The following is an 18006-nucleotide window of genomic DNA, read 5'->3' on the forward strand; positions in this document are numbered from 1 at the left end:
CACTCATATATTTACTGGGGCCCTTTCTCAGGAACCAAGCACCTTGCAAAATGTAAAGAGCTCCTCTGGCTGTATCACAGACCATACTGGCATTTGGAAGCCAAAGCCTGTTTGCCTTTCTGCCAAAAGTTCAATTCAATTCAATTCAATTCAATTCAAGTTTATTTGTATAGCGCTTTTAACAATACAAATCATTACAAAGCAACTTTACAGAAAATTATGTTTCTACAATATTTAGTAGAAGCTAGTAGTTTGTGCACGTTTGACAGGATTTTAGAAAAATAAAAATAATAATAATAATACAAGATGTAGTCAGCTAGATGATGAACTATCAATATTATTAATTAATAGTAATTATAGGATGCAGTCACACATGTAGCAATAATTGTTAGTTCTGTTTGTTGATTCAAGGTTAGGATCATCTGGGGTCCTCTGAGGGTCAGCATCATCTCTTCTCAGGTGTTCTGGATCCAGACTGGAGCTTGTGTAAATCCTAGTTACCACGGGATGTAAATCCCGTGGCAAAACATAGAAACAAAATAGAGACATCATTAGCATAGCTGCTGATCCAACAAAGTAAAATTAGTTTAACCCAAGCTGAAGAATAAAAATGCAGATGCAACTACACTCACAATTTAAGAGATACATTATTCGAATGCTTGGCGAAAGAGATGCGTTTTTAATCTAGATTTAAACAGAGAGAGTGTGTCTGAACCCCGAACATTATCAGGAAGGCTATTCCAGAGTTTGGGAGCCAAATGTGAAAAAGCTCTACCTCCTTTAGTGGACTTTGCTATCCTAGGAACTACCAAAAGTCCAGCGTTTTGTGACCTTAGGGTGCGTGATGGGTTGTAGCGTGGTAGAAGGCTAGTTAGGTACGCAGGAGCTAAACCATTTAGGGCCTTATAGGTAAGTAATGATAATTTGTAACAGATACGAGGTCATGAATGCATGAACTAGCTTTTCTGCATCAGAAACAGACAACATGTTTCGTAGCTTGGCAATGTTTCTAAGATGGAAGAATGCGGTTTTTGTAACATTGGAAATATGATTTTCAAAAGACAAATTGCTGTCTAATATAACACCCAGATTTCTGACTGTAGAGGAAGTAACAGTACATCCGTCTAGTTGCAGATTGTAATCTACAAGATTCTGTGTGGTGTTTTTTGGTCCAATAATTAATATCTCTGTCTTATCCGAATTTAATTGGAGAAAATTATTTGTCATCCAATCTTTTACAATTTTTTTTTTTTTTTTTTTTTTTTTTTATTAAACAAACACAAAACAAAGTAACAAATCGCCCGACATACAACAAATATAAACACAAAAGTATACATAACATAAGGCATTCTACAGTGAACAGAAATGTGCAACAGGACCAGAAGAGTAATAGATCATCTGAAGGCACTATATCATACCAAACCTCAGAATATCAGAAATAGAGGCATTTATGCTGTCCAAATAAGGTGTCCAAGTGCGAGTAAAAGTATCAGTCGTAGAGTGAATAAAAGATGTTAGGAGTTCCAGAGGAATAGTCTCTCTAATAACTGAATGCCATCCCTTTATAGAGGGGGGTTTATCGCTGATCCACGACAAAAGTAAATTCTTCCTGGCAGCAAAAGTTAACAGGTCAAAAAGACGTCTTTTATGCTTATTAGAAATAAGCTTACATGGGAAACCCAGGAGAAGAGACAAAGGGTCAGGATCCAAGGCCAAACCTAAGATATTATTCAATTGAGCTATGATTCTGGACCAGTAGGTCTGGATAACATGACAATCCCATATACAGTGAATATAATCTCCTATGTTAGATTTACATTTGGGGCAGAGTGGTGAGTGAGCGGAGTTGAACTTGTGTCTTAGAAGAGGCGTAATGTGTATTCTGTGGAGAATCCTAAGCTGAATGGCTCTTACTCTATTGCAAACTGAAAGCCTATTGGCTAGAGACCAAACCATCTCCCAATCATTCTCCGAGATAACCACCCCAAGATCTCTTTCCCATGTTAATCTGAGGTGCGAGGTATTAACTGTAGAATAGGAGCATAGGGCTTTATAGAAGAAGGAGATCAACTTTTTTGTAGGAGGGTTTAAAAGCATCCTCTCAATTACTGAAAGTGAATATTTGGAAGTGAGTGTAGTATTTTTGAATATGTAATCTCTAATTTGCAAGAATCTAAAAAAATGTTGCCTAGGTAAATTATATTTTGAGGCTAAAATATCGAAAGACAATAGTGATCCCTCCTCAAATAAATCACAAATCCTACGTATACCATTAGCCAGCCAAAGGTTAAAACCAAGGTCCATAGTACTTGGCAGAAACTCTGGATTGTTCAGGATTGGCAACAGAGGAGAGGTTGTGTCGATCTTGTCTTCTAATCTTTGAATAGCACGCCATGCCTTAAGAGTATTACATACTAAAGGGTTATCACACATAGCTCTCCTCAGCTTAGAATCACGGATAAATAGTAAGTTTTGCAAAGGGCATTTAGACTGTGAAGATTCAAGATCAAGCCAACCTGATTTAGGATCTTCATTAAGCCACTCAACAATGAATCGAAGCTGGCAAGCCAACTGATACAGTTTAAAATTTGGGAGATCCAAACCACCCTTTGCACCAGGGAGCTGAAGCTTTGATAATTTCAACCTGGGTTTTCTTTTGCTCCAGATAAATGAACTTAACCACCCATTAAGCTCTTTTATAACCTTATTAGACAGTAAAATAGGAATCATCTGCATAGGGTATAGTAGCCGAGGTAGGACATTCATCTTTATCATGGCAACCCGTCCCAGCCAAGACAGAGGGAGAGTCATCCACCTGGTCAAATCATCTCTGATTTTTTCGAGCACTGGTGTAAAATTAGCTTTGTATAATTTCCTAAAAGTAGGGGTTATATTAATACCTAAATAAATAAAACCTTCCTCGGAATATTTAAAAGGAAAAGAGGAAGGTTGATTTTGGGATTTCTTATTCCCTATAAATAGGGCAACTGATTTAGAAAAATTTATCTTGTACCCGGAAAATTGTCCAAATTCCTGAATGAGGTCAACAACCGCTGGTACAGAGGTCTTGGGGTCCGAAAGAAAGAGTAACACGTCATCTGCATATAAGGAGATTTTGTGCCGCCTACCTCCCAGAGACACCCCCAACACAGCTGCACTCTATCTTATCCTCTGAGCAAATGGCTCCATTGCTATCGCAAAGAGCAATGGAGAGAGGGGACAGCCCTGTCTTGTACCCCGGGATAAGGAAAAATTAACAGATCTATGACCATTGGTAATAACCACGGAAAGGGGATCTTTATAGAGTATTCTCACCCACTTAATGAAATATTCACCAATGCCAAATTTTTCCAGTGTGTAAAACAGATACGGCCACTCCACAGAATCGAAAGCTTTTTCCGCATCTAGGGATAAAATACAACAGCTAGAGCTGAGGTTATGGGAAAGCTCAATAATGTTTAAAAGCCTCCTGACATTATGGGTGGAGCTTCTGCCTTTAATAAACCCTGTCTGGTCTTCATGAATGATATATGGCAGAACCTTTTCCAATCTTAACGCTAAAATCTTAGATAACAATTTTAAATCTGAATTAAGTAAAGCAATTGGCCTATAGGAGCCACAATTTTCTGGGTCCTTGCCTTTTTTTAAAATGAGAGAAATATTTGCTTCGCGGAGTGAGGGGGGTAACCTGTCAGTCAAGAATGAATGATTGAGCATAGCTAAAAGAGGGTCTAGAAGCACATACTCAAATTCTTTATAGAGTTCGCATGCAAGGCCATCAGGCCCAGGAGATTTACCAGACTTCAAGCTATGGAGTGCGACTATTGCTTCCTCCCTTGAAATAGGTGCATTGAGAAGTTCCCTCTGTTCTTCTGAAACGACAGGGAGGGTTAGGCAGTCAAAGAAAGATATCATGTAGTCATGTTTTTGGGAAGAATGATGAGACTGATAAAGAACAGAGTAGAACTGTTTAAAAATATTGTTAATAATAATAGGATCAAAATAACGCACTCCCATGGGGTCTACTATAGAAGTAATCAATTGTGAGTCAGAATTGGACTTTGTTAAATATGCTAGATATTTACTAGGTTTATTACCCCATTCATATAATTTTTGCTTTGAATAACATATATTTGAATGAGACTGATAAGTTAGCAATGAATTTAAAGAGGTTCGCACAGCACTTATTTTTTCTAACAAAGTTGGGGAGGGATCGTTCAAGTAGCTACTAGTGGCAGTATTTAATTCTGACTCCAGGTGTTTCTCTTTCTCTAACTGCTTTCTTTTTTTGGTTGCAAAGTATGAAATGGCAAGGCCTCTGATGTATGCTTTAGTCGTCTCCCAGAGAAGTGAGGGATTGTTTGTAGATTCTGAGTTAATAGATAAAAATATCTTCAACTCTGAATTAAAGTATGAGAGAAATGTATCATCTTTGAGTAATAAATTATTAAATCTCCAACGTCTAACAGGTCTAAGAAACCCCCTCACACAAATATCTAGCACCACTATAGCGTGATCCGATATAACAATATCTCCTATGTTGCAGCGTGTAATTGTATGCATTATAGTCTTAGGCGCAAAAAAGTAGTCGATCCGAGAGTGACACTTATGTGGGTGAGAAAAAAAAGTGAATTTATTTTGATGCGGGTTGAGAGTGCGCCAAACATCCAAGTATTCTAAGTCATCACACAGTGCAGCAAGAGCTTTGGACTGTTTGGTGTAGAGAGAGTCCCTGGGGGGAAAGCGGTCTAATAATGAATTCAATAAACAATTAAAGTCTCCTCCAATAATACACAATCCAGATGCGCGTTCTTTAAATTCAAGAAAAGTTTTTGTAAGAAATTCTGAGGAGTAATTTGGGGGACAATATATGTTTAAAAGTGAAATTTCCTCTGCGTTCAAAGTCCCCTTAATAATGATGTATCTTCCATGTTTGTCCTTAATACTCTCTGTGACATTAAAAGGTATACTTTTACTAATTAAAATTGCTACTCCTCTACTACTTTTCGTAAAGGATGAGAAGTGAATTTGACCAACCCATTTATAATGTGTTAGATTCAAATGTTCGCTATCACTCAAATGGGTTTCTTGTAATAAAGCTACATCTATATTTTCCTTATGAAGTCGTGTGAGCACTTTACGAATTTTAATTCGCCCGTGTAAACCCCTTACGTTCCATGTACAAAGTCTTAAGTTACCAGCCATTACTTAAAGAATAGAACAGATGGTGCTCTCCCCCTTTCAAACATTTCCATATTGTCATTAGGTCCAGTAAACAGATATGCGTGTGTCAGGGCATTACAGTAAACAATAACATAAATCAGAACAAGCCAAACTGGCAACATGAAAGGAAAAAAGAAAAGCAAAAAAAGAAAGCACGGTACGGAAATAAAAAAATAGGAAAAAAGGGGCTGTTTCCCCACGTCAAGGGGAACATTCTTCATCCCAAAAACAGTCAGTTACTTCTCCAGTAGCAACGGTACAAAAAAGTACACTCAAAATACAAAAAAAAAAGTTATCGAGATAGCCCCCGTCACTCAAAAAAAAAAGAGAGAAATAGAAAATAAAGTACGCAAACTAAAACTCACGTCGCTATTAGAACTCAAGAAGCTAGGTCCGCCAGGCACTCGTCTGGTCGAAATCCCAACACGGATCAGGTGCTCGTGCTGGAATTTGTATCACTCTTATCCAGGTACTGCGAGACAGCAGCCGCCGTCTCGAATACTTTAAGGGTACTTCCTATGTTGACTCGTAGCTTGGCTGGATACAGCATCGCATAGCGAGCACCCATATCTCGGAGTCGCTGCTTGACCGCGTTGAAATCCTTGCGCTTCCGTATCACTGAAGCCGAAAAATCCTGGTAGCATGATATTTTTCTGTCCTCATACTGCAAATCCCCATCCGCTGAACGTTTCCTGCAGGCATCGAGAACCCTCTGCTTGTCACCATAGTTGTGGAACCGGACAATCAGTGGCCGTGGCCTATCCTTAGCACCCGGTTTTGGAGCCAGCGTACGATGCGCCCTTTCAATCTTGATGCGACCACTCTTAGTATGCAGGCCAAGAAATTCGGGGATCCACGATTCAAGAAAGGTAACTGCATTGGTACCCTCTACCTCTTCGCGAAGGCCCAGGATTCGGATATTTCTGCGCCGGCCTCTATTTTCCAGGTCGTCGATATGTTCGGTAAGCATGGCAACTTGTTTTTCAAGAGTGAAAACGCGAGATTGCGCGTCCTCCGAAAATGCCTCAACCGCCATGATTCTCCGCTCCGCCTCATCCAATCGACCATTAACACTTTCCAGCTGCTGGGTATGATTATGCACTGTTTCTGCCAACGGGCCAAGTTTTTCATCTATTGCATTAGAGATCTTCTCAGTCATAATTTGAAGTGCTTTTGCAAGCGCCGGGCTAAGGTCAGTCTCGCTGCCCGCATCTGCCTGACTCTGTTCGGGCTCGTCGGCCGATCCCTCAACGGCCGAGTCTTTTTTCGCCGTTTTCTTAGCAGGTCTTGGCATTTTCGGCAAAGATTGCGGCCAGAAAGTCTCTAGCGACATACTACAGAAGATTTATAATTGAAATCCAGAGTTTGCGTACCTTATTAATAGAAAATAAATAAGCGTGACAGGAGCAACCTTAAACTGCTGCTACTTCCAAGCCGCCATCTTGCGCGCCCCCCAATCTTTTACATTTTTAACACACTCTGTTAGCTTAGATAATTGGGAAGTTTCATCTGGTCTCGTTGAAATATATAGCTGAGTATCATAAGCATAATAGTGGAAGCTAATTCCGTATTTTCTAATAATATTACCAAGGGGCAACATGTATATTGAAAATAGAAGGGGACCTAGGACGGATCCTTGTGGCACTCCATATTTTACTGATGATAAATGAGATGACACCCCATTTAAGTAAACAAAATGGTAGCGATCGGACAGGTAGGATCTAAACCATCTTAGAGCCTGCCCTTGAATACCTGTATAGTTTTGTAATCGATCTATGAGTATGTCATGATCTATGGTGTCGAACGCAGCACTAAGATCAAGACAGACTAGAAATGAGATGCAGCCTTGATCTGACGCAAGAAGCAGGTCATTTGTAATTTTAACAAGTGCAGTTTCTGTGCTATGGTGGGGCCTAAAACCTGACTGAAATTCTTCATACAGATCATTTTTATGCAGGAAGGTGCTCAATTGAGCAGACACAACTTTTTCTAAAATTTTAGACATAAATGGAAGATTTGAAATAGGCCTATAATTTGCCAGTACACTAGGATCTAGTTTTGGTTTCTTAATAAGAGGCTTGATAACCGCCAGCTTGAATGGTTTTGGGACGTGACCTAAAGATAACGACGAGTTAATGATATTGAGAAGCGGTTCTTCGGCTACAGGTAACAGCTCTTTTAGTAATTTAGTGGGTACAGGATCTAATAAACATGTTGTTGGTTTAGATACAGTGATAAGTTTATTTAGCTCTTCCTGTCCTATATTTGTAAAGCACTGCAGTTTATTTTTGGGTGCGATGGATGAAACTGAAGTGTTAGACGCTGTAGAATCTACATTCGCTATTGTATTTCTAATGTTATCTATTTTATCAGTGAAGAAATTCATAAAGTCATTACTATTTAACGTTGGTGGAATATTTGAATCAGGTGGCGTCTGGTAATTTGTTAATTTAGCCACTGTGCTAAATAAAAACCTTGGATTGTTTTGGTTATTTTCAATGAGTTTGTGGATATGCTCTGCCCTAGCAGTTTTTAGAGCCTGTCTATAGCTGGACATACTGTTTTTCCATGCAATTTTAAAAACTTCCAAGTTAGTTTTTCTCCATTTGCGTTCAAGACTACGAGTTACTTTCTTGAGAGAGTGAGTATTACTGTTATACCATGGCACAGTACGTTTTTCTCTAACCTTTTTCAATTTGATGGGGGCAACAGCTTCTAATGTATTAGAGAAAATAGTGCCCATGTTGTCAGTAATTTCGTCTAATTCATGTGTATTTTTGGGTACAAATAGCAGTTGAGATAGATCAGGCAGGTTATTTGCGAATCTGTCTTTGGTGGCTGGAACAATAGTTCTGCCCAGACGGTAACGCTGAGACATATCAGTTATACGCAGCATGCACGATACAAGGAAATGGTCTGTAATATCATCACATTGGGGTACAATATCTATAGCAGTAAGATCGATTCCATGCGATATAATTAGATCTAGTGTATGATTAAAACGATGAGTGGGCCCGGTGACATTTTGCTTGACTCCAAAGGAGTTTATTAGGTCAGTAAACGCAAGTCCTAATGTATCATTTGCATTATCAACGTGAATATTAAAATCTCCCATGATTAGCGCCTTATCAACTGTAACTAGAAGGTCTGAGAGGAAATCTGCAAATTCTTTTAGGAATTCTGTATACGGCCCTGGTGGTCTATACACAGTAGCCAGAGCAAGAGATACATTAGATTTCTTTTGCATGTCTGACAGTGTAACATTTAGCAGAAGTATTTCAAAAGAGTTAAACCTGTCTCCTGTTTTCTGGGTAACATTGAGAATATCACTATATATTGTTGCAACACCTCCTCCACGACCAGTCTGACGGGGCTCATGCTTATAACAGTAGTTTGGTGGAGTAGACTCATTTAGACCAAAATAATCATTTGGTTTTAGCCAGGTTTCAGTCAAGCAGAGTACATCAAAACTATTTTCTGTGATCATTTCATTTACAATAACTGCTTTGGGTGTGAGTGATCTAATATTTATGAGCCCAAACTTTAAAAATTGTTTTTGTTCATTTACTTTACATTTTTCTGGTTTAATTACGATAAGATTTTTTCTAGATCCTACATTATATTTTGACCTCACTATTCGGGGAACAGACACAGTCTTAATAGTTTTTACAGCACAAGTACTTTTATCATTTAAGCGGGTGGAACAAAACTCATCATAATAGTTATTAGAGAATTGTCTTACTAGTCACATGGAGCGAAGTGTCCTGGAGATGTTGTCAGAGAGCAGCTCCGCTCCGATTCTGCTGGGGTGTAATCCATCAGCGCGAAACAGCCTAGGACGCTCCCAGAAAAGATTCCAGTTATTAACAAATAGCAGTTTCTGTTCTTTACACCATGACAACAACCATTCATTTAAAGCAAAAAGTCTACTGAACCTTTCGTGTCCTCGTCGATACGTGGGCAGTGGTCCTGACACGACGATCGTCGCCGCGGGCGTCGTGCTGCGAACCGTCTCGATCAGGCTGCTGAAGTCCCTCTTCAGCGTCTCCGTCTGCCGCAGCGTGGTGTCGTTAACCCCGGCGTGAAGCACGACCGCTCTGGGGCTCTCGTCGACCTTCAGGATCGTGGGTATCTGCGCAGAAACATCGAGAACACGAGCACCAGGCAAACAATGAGTGTGCACTTTACCTTCGGCTAACGTAGCACTTACGTGTCGGACGATGGAGTCTCCGGTGATCACAGCGTCGCGTCCTGTCTCGCGGAGGGGAGCGAAGCGGTTCCGGATGGAGATGTCGAAGGCAGGAGGGGGAGAAGTCGTCGCCCGGGACCCGGCTCGCGTCCTCCGCTGTGGATGCACCCAGGGTCCGTGGTGTCCCGGCGTCGCAGTGAAGGACATCTGGGAAGATCGCGTCCTGGGTGCACCGGGCCTGTGCAGAGAAACACACGGAGTAGACGTGGTGGGACTGTTAACAGATCGCTGTATACTTACCCCGGACTTGTGAGCGTCAGCCCGGGATGATTCCAGCGCGGTTCTCCACTCTCTCAGCTGGGCCTGCCTCACCTCCAGGTCGCGAATCTGCTTTCCCACGGCCTCGAGCTCGAGCTGCACAGAGTGGAGACATTCATCCGCCATTAAAGCAAGTAACAGTGAGTACAGCAGTGGTAATGTGTGTGAATAGAGTATTAGCAATGTTAGCGCAGTTAGCTGCAACCACGCCGCTGATGCTAACGGGCTAAAAGCTAATAGCGGACCCGGGAGATCAAAATAAAACTAGTGATAGCGAGGCGCTCTGATTGTTTTTGTTGTAGAATACAATAGAGGATATATTCACACGTTATATAAACGGAAACGATGATGTATACAATTGATTTTTGAGTTAAAAATAGTCAATGAAAAGAATATAGTGACGGAGCTCAAACGCAGTACAGCCGCCAACAACAAACAGGAAGTGACGTCTTCCTATATATAAAAGTCATATAATCATCCGAAGGGATCTGCTCTCATCCCGTCTTCCTCCAGCACTTCTGCTTCATGTCACTTGTGCATGCTCACCACTTTCGCACTGCAGTCAGTATGATTAGATAACAAGTTTTTTTTTTGTCAGAGTACTTTGACAAAAAGCTTAATTTATTAAATTTGTTACTGCTGGCTGTAATTCAGTACACATTCATAAGATGTTTGTTAAGCTAAATCAGCAGGTTTTAACAGGATTTCACACTATGGTTCATTCCTTATTAGATATTTCAGATCATTTGATTTGTTTCGGATACTATCAGGAGTGTGGTTCTCTTAAAAATACAGCTCACCCAAAATTGAAAATTCTGTCATAGTTTATTCACCCTCAGCAATGTAATGCGGCAGTAATGTATAGATACCTTGGATTGTAAATATACTCTAAATACTATTTTGAAAATTATAACACGTTAAATTAAAGAAATTTTTATTTTAAAGCATAGACTGAACCAAGTCCAGCTAACCAAGAGTGGACTGGTATCTTCAGCCGGACAGGCCAAAAACCTTCAGAACATAAAATCTGACTGACCAGTGAAAATGTGTGGATTAAGTAAACGTATAAGGTTTTGACAAGTTTTATGAAATACATGTTCTAATTAACATGACGAACCTGCTGGTCCATGTTCCCAGAGTTAACTGGATGCAATGATGAATGTGTGCTTTCTAGTTCTAGCAAGATGTCAGGCTTTATTGTGCCTTGAAATGGCTGGTTATGGTTCACAGTCTAGTCCACTGGAGGATGTTGCTCTTCCTTCCATTGTATTCTGTTGTCAAGGGCTAAAGTACAGCTGTAAAATGGGGATTGATGGGAGTGGGTAAAATAGGCTGATTGAGAAATATGGAAGTAATTGTAGTAATACAGTCATCTGAGCCAAGGTGGTTTGGAGATCTTGAAAGTTTAAGCATCTGAATGCTTAAAGTTCAAGAGATCATCTCTCAACATCCTTTTCTTCAGCTGTCTATTGGCTGCTTTTGCAGTCTTAAATCAACACCTCTTTGTAGTCACAGAGAGCATCAGTGTGTGTTACGCTGGGAGAGCTGATGAACATTCATGGTTGATGAAAAAAGCAAAAGATTTTGCTGAAACATAAGGTTGAGTAGAGGTTAGTTGGCTACTTCGAAGAAAGATGACAAGTGGAATCTTTCAAGTGTGTGATCTGCTTGTGAACTGCAATGGTTTGAACACAGGGATTGTAAGCATGTCTGAACCTCACTGCATAATGGGCTGGCGATGTTGGTGTAGAGATGTTTGTGGCTGCCACCAGAGGGAGCACCATGGAGCTTTATGGCTTTTGCTCGAGACTAGGTTGAATTAGGCAACGCCTAAAGGAAGTTAATTTGTTAATTATGATTGCCTGTTTGAAAAAGGATGTCTCTGAGGCTTGATGATCGTGGACGGCACAGTTTAACTCCTAGTTTTAAAGATCATCAAGGGTCATTGGATCTCCAATCACACTCAATATTGGCACCAGTGAACCTGTGAAACACGATTCTCAGATTCACTTGTAACAATGTACAACACAAAACACAGGGTGCATGATTATCGTGACACTTTGTCAAGGGCAGATTGCTTCCTGGCAATATGACGCCCTCCATATGGAACCAATTAACTGTCTCATATCTGATGATGTCATAGCAAGAGGCCAGGTCTCTAATGAGACACATACAGAGAGAGAAACACTGGTATTCCCACAAGCAAGGTTTTATTTAGAGGGTCAGGAAGTGACTGTGCATACCTGTGTTGCATGTTCACCCCTTGTGTTTCTTTCTGCCAGGTGAGTTACGTTGAGTGTACTGCTTTTGGTCATGGGTTTTGAGGACCCTATGGTACGTACGGACGACACCCCAGTCAAGCGGTGTCTACAGACCAAATGGCTCTACATCGAGCTCCTGTGGACCACAGAAAGGTCGCCCTCCCTCAATTAACTTTGTCTCACCTTTCACCTGCTCTGGCTGCACAACCCGCTGACTTCAGGAACGCTCATAGGACTCCTCACTCTCTCTGCACTACATTGAAGCCAACACAGGGACCTGAAGTTCAAATGAGAGGCGATGCCCTTCACCTGACTTTCACACAAAGCTTTTTACACATCTCAGCCGGCTTGATTATTGGGCAAATTTTGTATTTAAAGTGTATTTAAAGTATTTAAAAATTGTTCTTTCTGTTGCCATCTGTTGTGAATACCGAATGTATTTGCTTTTGCAGGTGTCCATATTGTTTTTGTTAACTTTCTACATAATTTTTTTTACTGGTCTAAAATGAAAATTCTTTGAATTAGCACACCAAATGTGATAATCTTATGAGTAATTTATGGAATTGTTAAATAAATAAATATATACAGTACAAACCAAAAGTTTGGAAACATTACTATTTTTAATGTTTTTGAAAGAAGTTTCTTCTGCTCATCAAGCCTGCATTTATTTGATCAAAAATACAGAAAAAAATTTAATATTGTGATATATTATTACAATTTAAAATAATTGTTTTTAAATGGATTATACTTTAAATTACCATTTATTTCTGTGATGCAAGCTGTATTTTTAAGGTCATTATCACATGATCCTTTAGAAATCATTCTAATATGATGATTCATTATCAAAGTTGGAAACAGTTCTGCTGCTTAATATTTTTTCAGAACATGTGATACTATTTTAGGATACTTTGATGAATGAAAAGTAAAAAAAAAAAAAATTAGAAGCTATGTTTTTAAAATATAAATATTTTGTAGTAACAATATACACTACTGGTCAGTAATTTGGGGTCAGTAATTTTTTTTTTCTTTCTTTTTTTTTTAAATAAAATCATTAATTTTATTCAGCAAGGATGTGTTAAAATGATAAAACGTGATAGTAAAGAAAATATATTATTAGAATATATATTATTTTATATATATAGAATTTTATTTTTATAGTTTTTACAGTTCTTTTTAACCTTTTATTCATCAAATATATTAGACAGCAGAACTGTTTCCAACACTCATAATAAATCAGAATATTAGAATGATTTCTAAATGATCATGTGATAGACTGGATGTTACATGTGACACTGAAGGCTGGAGTAATGATGCTGAAAATTCAGCTTTGCATCACAGGAATAAATTATTTTTTTAAGTATATTTAAATAGAAAACTATTATTTTAAGTTGTAATAATATTTCACAATATTACAGTTTTTTCTGTATTTTTGTTCAAATAAATGCAGGCTTGATGAGCAGAAGAAACTTCTTTCAAAAACATTGAAAATAGTAATGTTTCCAAACTTTTGGTCTGTACTGTATATATATTACTTTTTTTTTAAGTTTCATTATTAGTAGATTTATATTTTATATTTAAGGGGTCATTTGACCAAAGTCTCTGGTTGGACATCAAGTATTTGTGTGTGTCAGAGGTCAGCTGAGGAGCTGCCATGTTCTGCAGCGCTTGGCTCTTAGAGGAAGTCTGTTTAGACAGGTTTACTAAAGAATGCACTACAGCCCCATGCTGGGCACCAAACAACAGTGGGAGAACAGGGCAATTTTAGTATTTAAACTTTGTTCCAATCTTCCAGGAGGGAATCGGGAATGACAGGAGGGATTATCTGCATGAGAGAGGAGAATAACACTGACAAATCACTCTTTATTTATTCTGATCCTGATGGTTCACTAAAATAAACTCTTTTGTTCTTCATGTCTGGACTGTAGTGTGTTTGTCTTGTATAAGAAAGATAACTGAAAGAATTTCTAGCACTTTATTTTTTGTATTCACTGAAAAACTAACCTTGCCAATCAGAATGTGTTCTTACGCTGTCAGTAGAGGAAGCTGTTGCAGATCCTGGCATAGAGCAACAGCATTAGGAACATAAGGCTACACCTGCAGATCGGATATCAATGATGTTCTTGTAGAAAAAAAAAATGCATGTGACTTGAACTCACTACTTCCTGACAGTAACTGTCCACTACAGGAAAACTGCTATTTTGCTGTAGCCACAGATTAGGTAAGTACAATTGGTAAGTAGGTGCTATGTTTGATGATCGATTACGATTACATAACATTCAATTTACACTTAAGTCTTGAATCACAAAAATTAGGTTTGTCATAATTAAAGCAGAAAAAAACAGGAGGAAATAATATAGAAGGGGTGTTTGAATAGTTTGTTGAACCATGTGAGGCATTCAAGTCAAAAAGTTTGTTTCTTAGTGATTTTTGTGTTTCTTGGCTACTATGGTTGTCGGTTGTTTGGTTTACTTTGTCTTCTGAGCCGGCCCATTTATAACTGATAAACTGAAATGTTTTATTTTCAGAGTTTTGTTTTTTCTCTGACTTAGCAGTTAAACTTTGCATCAAATGGTCATGATCTGTATTTGTTTTGACTGGTTACTGAAGATTAAATCAGAGTTGGGTTTAAGACCAAACCATCAAATAAATTTGATGTCTCAGGATGTGATCGTTGCGGCCCATGATCCTCAGGGTCACAGATCAAGCTGCTCTGGTTTCCTCTGTAAAGGTCAGACCAAGAGATAATTAAAATCGTTCCCACAAAGGGTGCATGTGACATATGGAACACATCTTTCATGGGCCAAGTGACTTGTCCAAATTCCACATTATTACTGAAAGAAATAAAAGCGACATTTAGTGGAACCAAATTTTTCATTAAGCTTCTAGCGGAACGACTTGGCACCACATCAAACAAGCAATACTCAGTGGCAGAGAAAATAAGTTCAAAACAAGATGCAGAATTCAGGATATAGAACTTTAATTTGAAAATTAATTGTGCCTATTGAGGTTTTTCATGCCTGCGTGGTTCCTGTTAATAGTTTCTTTTAAGAATCTGGGTCGGCAGGGAGTTATCAGACATTTGTTGCATCATTATCATAAACCGTCTTGGCTAAAATGATGTAAATGTTGATGATGCTGTAGTCATCGCTCTATAAACATTGCAAAGTGCACACTGTCAAAGATTCTGTTATGGCTCGCCATTATCATGTATCACTGCAGGCAATCCAAGACACGTGTATATATTATTATGACTTTTAAACAATCTGGTGTTTGACATGTGCTTCACTGCTTCTATTCTCAGTTAGATGACGCTAATATTAATGTATGTCTGGAATATACAGGTGCTGGTCATATATCATACCATAATATCATCATAAAGTTTATTTCACTAATTCCATTCAAAAAGTGAAACTTGTATATTATATTCATTCATTACACACAAACTGATATATTTCAAATGTTTATTTCTTTTAATTTAGATTTTTATAACTGACAACTAAGGAAAATCCCAAATTCAGTATCTCAGAAAATTAGAATATTGTGGAAGGGTTCAATATTGAAGACACCTGGTGCCGCACTCTAATCAGCTAATTAACTCAAAACACCTGCAAAGGCCTTTAAATGGTCTCTCAGTCTAGTTCTGTAGGCTACACAATCATGGGGAAGACTGAACAGAAGCGTCTCACTTCAAAAAGGACTGGACTGCTGCTGAGTGGTCCAAAGTTATGTTTTCTGATGAAAGTACATTTTGCATTTCCTTTGGAAATCAGGGTCCCAGAGTCTGGAGGAGAGAAGAGGCACACAATCCATGTTGCTTGACATCAAGTGTGATGTTTCCACAGTCAGTGATGGTTTGGGGTGCCATGTCATCTGCTGGTGTTGGTCCACTGTATTTTCTGAGGTCCAAGGTCAACGCAGCCATATACCAGGACGTTTTAGAGCACTTCATGCTTCCTGCTGCTGACCAACTTTATGGAGATGCAGATTTCTCTTTCCAACAGGGCTCGGCACCTGAACATAGTGCCGAAGCTACCAGTACCTGGTTTAAGGACCATGGTAGCCCTGTTCTTAATTGGCCGGCAAACTCGTCTGACCTTAACCCCATAGAAAATCTATGGGGTATTGTGAAGAGGAAGATGCGGTATGCCAGACCCAACAATGCTGAAGGCCACTATCAGAGCAACCTGGGCTCTCATAACACCTGAGCAGTGCCACAGACTGATCGACTCCATGCCATGCCACATTGCTGCAGTAATTCAGGCAAAAGGATTGAGTGCTGTACATGCTCATACTTTTCATGTTCATATTTTTTAGTTGGCCAAGATTTCTAAAAATCCTTTCTTTTATTGGTCTTAAGTTGCATTCTAATTTTCTGAGATACTGAATTTGGGATTTTCCTTAGTTGTCAGTTATAATCATCAAAATGACAAGAAATAAACATTTGAAATATATCAGTCTGTGTGTAATGAATGAATATATTATACAAGTTTCACTTTTTGTATGGAATTCGTGAAATCAGCTTTTTGGTGATATTCTAATTATATGACCAGCACCTGTAAAAGCATGGAGGGTTTCATGTGTCACAGCCAGAGTTTATGATTGGTTCTTGGCAGAACAAAAGTTCAAGGAATCTTTGTAAATGAACAGATAATGTGGAGGAGAAATTATTTTGGGATGGTTTATTTCAAACATCACTGAAATAGAAAGTGACATCTGTAGAATAGAAAGTATTTGGACACTTAACCAATTTTTTATTTATTTTTTTAATCTCAGGCAATTGTCCTCTTGCTGATGGTTATTCAGTTTGGGGGAGGAAGAGAAATGGTCATTCTGAAGGGCTTCATTTGCTGAGACCAAAGTAAAAGTACACTAGTCTGTCATATAAAGAGCTCTACAGAACACGAGAGGATAGATGAAGCTGTTATTTAAGAACTATATTAAGCACATCTGGAGTTTGCAAATAATGTATAATAGTAAACCAGAAGGAAAGGAGATTGTATTCAGATGGTCAGACTTGGATTAAGCTTTAAATCAAAGCAAGCAAGATGTGGTGCAAATCAAATGCTGTCGACTAACAAAACTAAATTTCAGGAAAAAGTTCATTTTAGCAGCAAGAATTATCAGACAGGCCAAATTAAAGGAGTATTCTGGTTTCAGCAGAAGATAAGTTAACTTGCATAACTGCAAAAAAAATTATTTAGACTTATGCCTCATTTTTTTTTTGTATTAACTACAAACATGAGCAAAAATAGAGGTTATGGTGAGGCACATACTTTAAAATGGAAGTGAATGGGATAAGTGATATGCTTCTGTTAAAGCTTGTGTACAATTTGGCGAGTCAAATTGTCATTTCTAGTAGAAAGTTGTCATAATGATAAAGTTGTACAACTTTTTTTAGTTGTCATATAACTTAAAAAAAAAATAACAATTTATCATTTGTAATAGAAATCCTACAGAGAACTACATGCAGTGTGAGATTTGGATGGTCAAGTTTGAGTGGTTTAAGCTTGTCAGTGGGATAAAAGTCTGTCTGGCTTTTTGCCTCCCAGAGCCTTAGCGGGGAATTCAGAGAATGTTTTCCAGCTCTCTCATTCCTCCTGGATAATTTTTAACTGTGTCTGTTAGATATGAACTCTTCTCATTGTTTACATATAATCTTCAAAGGCAGCTGAGTCAAATATGTCAGTCCTGAGAGGAGAAGCAGGTATCTATTCACTACTGTGAATGTGTGTTTTATTAGACCAGACAGAGTGAAGACAACAATCAAGGAAGATCCAATACTGAACCCATTATGGTCTATGGAATCGAATATTCATGCTGTAAGTCCTGGGTTGCAAAGACAACACTATATCTAAGATTGTCGCCAACAGGACCCAAAAATGGACAGCAGAGCAACACTTCAGACCTGGGAGATTCATGTGCGCTGCTGACACTGGTTTTCACCAGGTTCTCTTTGAAAGTGGGCCAAAAACATACTTTACATCTCAACAGCAGTAAGCTATGTAAGGAAATGTT

The 18006-nt window shown here is 38.7% G+C and overlaps 1 protein-coding gene and 1 pseudogene across 1 annotated transcript; one reads left to right on the forward strand and one right to left on the reverse strand.

Moving 5' to 3' along the window:
- Positions 1-12264, forward strand: part of LOC132103506 (ubiquitin carboxyl-terminal hydrolase MINDY-3-like) — a 65172-nt pseudogene extending 52908 nt beyond the window's left edge.
- LOC132103651 (uncharacterized) lies at positions 421-9738 on the reverse strand. The gene is made up of 2 exons (XM_059508742.1): positions 8966-9738; positions 421-493 (listed from the first exon to the last, which is right to left on the reverse strand). The coding sequence occupies exon 1, from the start codon at positions 9617-9619 to the stop codon at positions 8969-8971; it is 651 nt and encodes a 216-aa protein (XP_059364725.1). The 5' UTR covers positions 9620-9738; the 3' UTR covers positions 421-493; positions 8966-8968.
- Positions 12265-18006: the final 5742 nt, after the last annotated feature.

This window comes from Carassius carassius, chromosome 24 (assembly GCF_963082965.1).
Source record: "Carassius carassius chromosome 24, fCarCar2.1, whole genome shotgun sequence".
In the NCBI taxonomy this organism is placed as follows: Eukaryota; Metazoa; Chordata; class Actinopteri; order Cypriniformes; family Cyprinidae; genus Carassius; species Carassius carassius.